The 3,380-nt window shown below is 48.7% G+C and overlaps 1 protein-coding gene across 1 annotated transcript in view; it reads left to right on the forward strand.

Annotated features, from left to right (window-relative positions):
* The first annotated feature begins 2,518 nt into the window (after window positions 1-2,518).
* Window positions 2,519-3,380, forward strand: part of SSC4D (scavenger receptor cysteine rich family member with 4 domains) — a 10,447-nt gene continuing 9,585 nt past the window's right edge. The window contains exon 1 of the mRNA XM_012807863.2: window positions 2,519-2,684. Coding sequence (XP_012663317.1) covers window positions 2,519-2,684 — 166 coding nt within the window. The remainder of the gene's footprint in view (window positions 2,685-3,380) is intronic.

Raw genomic sequence — 3,380 nt, forward strand, 5'->3', positions numbered from 1 at the left:
CACCAGATACTGGACTAAACCTTGCATAGCCATTAGTTCATTTAACCTAGCAACAACTATAAGCAGTAAGTGCATTATTAACCCCATTACACAGATGAGAACAGTGAGGCTTAGCAAGGTGAGGTCACATAGGTAGTAGATGGAGTTGCTGCTTCTAAACATTGTTATGCTGCTAACCTGTGTGGTGAAGAGATACTCCAGGGCAATGGTTGAACTTAACAAAGGTGGATAGGGAACCTGAGAGCTTTTTAGTGCCCTAGTCACCTAAAGCAGGTAAGGCTGAAGCCTTATCTTGGCCAAGGTGCCTGGGGCAGGAAGCAGGAGCAGACTTGGAGGGGGTCAACCTTGGAGCTGAGGGGTGAGGCAGGCTTAGTAAAAGGCTCTGGGGTCAGCTGGGATTTGAAGTCTGTAGGGTCAGGGTCCTTCTCCCCAACTCTTGGGCCAGGGTGGCAGGTGAGCAAATAGAGGATCCTGAGGATTCCTGGGAGGGTGTCTGAGAGCTCTCTGTCCTCATAATCACAGGATGGGGGGGCAGATCTGACCTGGAGCTGGGCAGTGTCTCAGCAGCCTGAGAAGTAGGTGGCCCCTAGGCTTGGAGGAGGGGGGGGAGGCCCAGATAACTATGTGTCCCCCGCCCAGCAAATATTGGACTGTTGCTCTCCCCCTCCTCATGGCTCTCAACTCCCATCTCCCAGCTGTCCCCAGTTCTGGAAGACGGAGGACAAAAGCTGATTATTCCACTGGGGGCTGTACTGGGCCCTATGAATGGGGTATTGAAAACCCTGTGTCCACATCCAGATAGGTTTTCATCCTCTCCCTAACCAGACTATTTGTATGCCAGGATAGAGGCAAAGACAGGGAGAGATGGGGGTGGGTGAGCAACAGGGAGCTCCTTCTGAGATGGGCACCCATGTCTCCCAGGCACATCAACCTCCATATATTCCTAACAGAACTGTCTTTTCAACTACCTCCTCCTACATTCCTCACTCACCTGGGGGCTGGGAGGCAACTGGATGCCTCTCTCCCTGTCCTCCACACCTACAGAAGCCCCATCTTATCAGCTCAGTTTCCCAGGTATCTTCTGCACCTGGTCCTTCCTCTCTGCCCCTTGTGGTCTGAATTCTGGACAACTGCATCAGCCTCTAAACCAGCCCTCCATCTCCCCTGCTGTGTACATCCTCCAGGCAGTCAGGATCTAGCTAAAACCTGCAAGGAAAGGGGATATGCAAGGCCCGGCAGGAACTTCTGGGATGCTGGTTACATGGTGTGAATGTTTACTGAGCTCTGTGCTCATGATTTATGCACTTTTTTGTTTTCATGCCTCACTCTAAAATTTAATTTAAAAAACACAGTCTTCAAGAGCTTTTCACCCTCAAAGTGCAGAATATCCCACATGACATTTACTTCCCAGAACTTCCTGTACCATTTTTACATATTTGTGAGCCATAGGAACTTATTTGTTTTTATTTCTTTTTTTGAGACAGAGTCTCATTATGTCACCTGGGTAGAGTACTGTGGTGTCACAGCTCACAGCAACATTGAACTCTTGGGCTTAAACGATTCTCTTGCCTCAGCTGGGACTACAGGCGCCCACCACAACACCTGGCTATTTTTTGGTTGCAGTTGTCATTGTTGTTTAGCAGGCCGGGTCCAGGCTTGAACCCACCACCTTTGGCGTATGTGGCCGGTGCCCTACTCACTGAGCCACAGGCCCGGAGCCTGTTTTTGTTTTTTTGAAACAGAGTCTTACTCTGTTGCCCACACTAGAGTGCCATGGTGTTAGCCTAGCTCATGGCAACCTCAAACTCCTAGGTTCAAGCAATCCTTTTGCCTCAGCCTCCCAAGCACCTGGGACTACAGGAGCCCACCCCCACACCCAGCTAGTTTTTCTATTTTTAGTAGAGATAGGGTCTCACTTTTGCTTAGGCTGGTCACTGAGATCAAGTGATCCTCCCACCTCAGCCTCCCAGAGTGCTAGGATTACAGGCTTGAGTCACTGTGCCAGGTCAACTTACTCATTTCTTTTGATTTAAATTAATTTTAAAGGAAAACTTTATATTGTTTCAATAAGTGAAAAACCAGAGTCCTTTGCCTTAATAAGAAAAACTACTATAAAAAAAAATAAAATGTATTTTATATATAAATATATATTTATAACTGTCCACAATTAAGTGGGTTTCTACCCAGTGTCACCAACGCAACACTTTGCATAGGCCTGAAGGACAAACCTGGATTCCTTGAGACTATCATGACTTGGGACCAGCCAACCCTCTCAACTGGATGCCACTTGCTTTTTCACATAACTATGGCTCCAGTCAAACCCAACTCCTTATTTTTCTCTGTCCACAACCATCTTTCTCACCTCCCAGCTGTCGTCCCCACCATTGCTACCATTCAGAATGACAAACTCAAGTGGAAATGTCATCTCTTCCAAAGCTGGCCTCTTCGGCTGAAAGTAAATACTTGGGATCTTTAATTCCAGATGTTCCAGCTGTGACTTCTCCCAGCCTGCCCCTTGATGGGACCATCTGAAAGACCCTGCACTGTCTGGATGCACAAGGAGGCAGAGATGAGAATTTGTCCCCAGCAGGATGAGAAGACTAGGGGGTGGAGGCAGGGAGATAGAAGCACTGCCCCTTCCCCCCTCTCCCCAGTCCTGTCCTTCCTTCTCCTTCTGCCACTGGGTGAGTGTGCCCCTGCCAGCCTCTGCTACTTCCACTTTCTGGATCTCAGTTGTCCCAGCTGTAAAATACTAGGGGGTGGGGGATTGTGAATGAGCTGGTTTCCAATGTTCTTTCCAGCTCTGACATTTGCCCAGGGTTGATGAAAGCTAAGAGTCTGAGTTTGGGGAGTGGAGAGCTCAGTACAGGAGGTGAGAGGTAAATGGACTCACGGAATGAGCACTTAGGGTACACTGGGCAAAGGGAAGGAGGGATAGGGGTGGGCTCACCAATGGCTGTTGGAAAGGCAGCTGGTAGAACAGATGAATTCAATTGACCTGGGGAACTATCCAAACTTAAAAAGAACTGGACTCTCAGTTTCTTCATCTGTAAAGTGGGTACACTAGTATATGTCTTAGAAGGTGAGTGTAATAAGGATTCTGTGAGGTAATATATGTGAATGTGTCTCAGGATTGTTAATACCTTGAGTACAAGTGAGGGGCTTTCTCAGGGTTTCGATTTTCCCTGTTAGGCTACCTTCCATTTCCTCGCCCACCCCTCTCAGATCTGGTGCTTAGAATAGTGTGGTGGCTCGGCGCCTATAGCTCAACCGGCTAAGGCGCCAGCCACGTACACCTAAGGCGGCGGGTTCGAATCCCCAGCCCGGACCCGCCAAACAACAATGACGGCTGCAACCAAAAAATAGCCAGGCGTTGTGGC

This window comes from Otolemur garnettii, unplaced genomic scaffold (assembly GCF_000181295.1).
Source record: "Otolemur garnettii isolate 467f Iridium unplaced genomic scaffold, OtoGar3 scaffold00077, whole genome shotgun sequence".
NCBI lineage: Eukaryota > Metazoa > Chordata > Mammalia > Primates > Galagidae > Otolemur > Otolemur garnettii.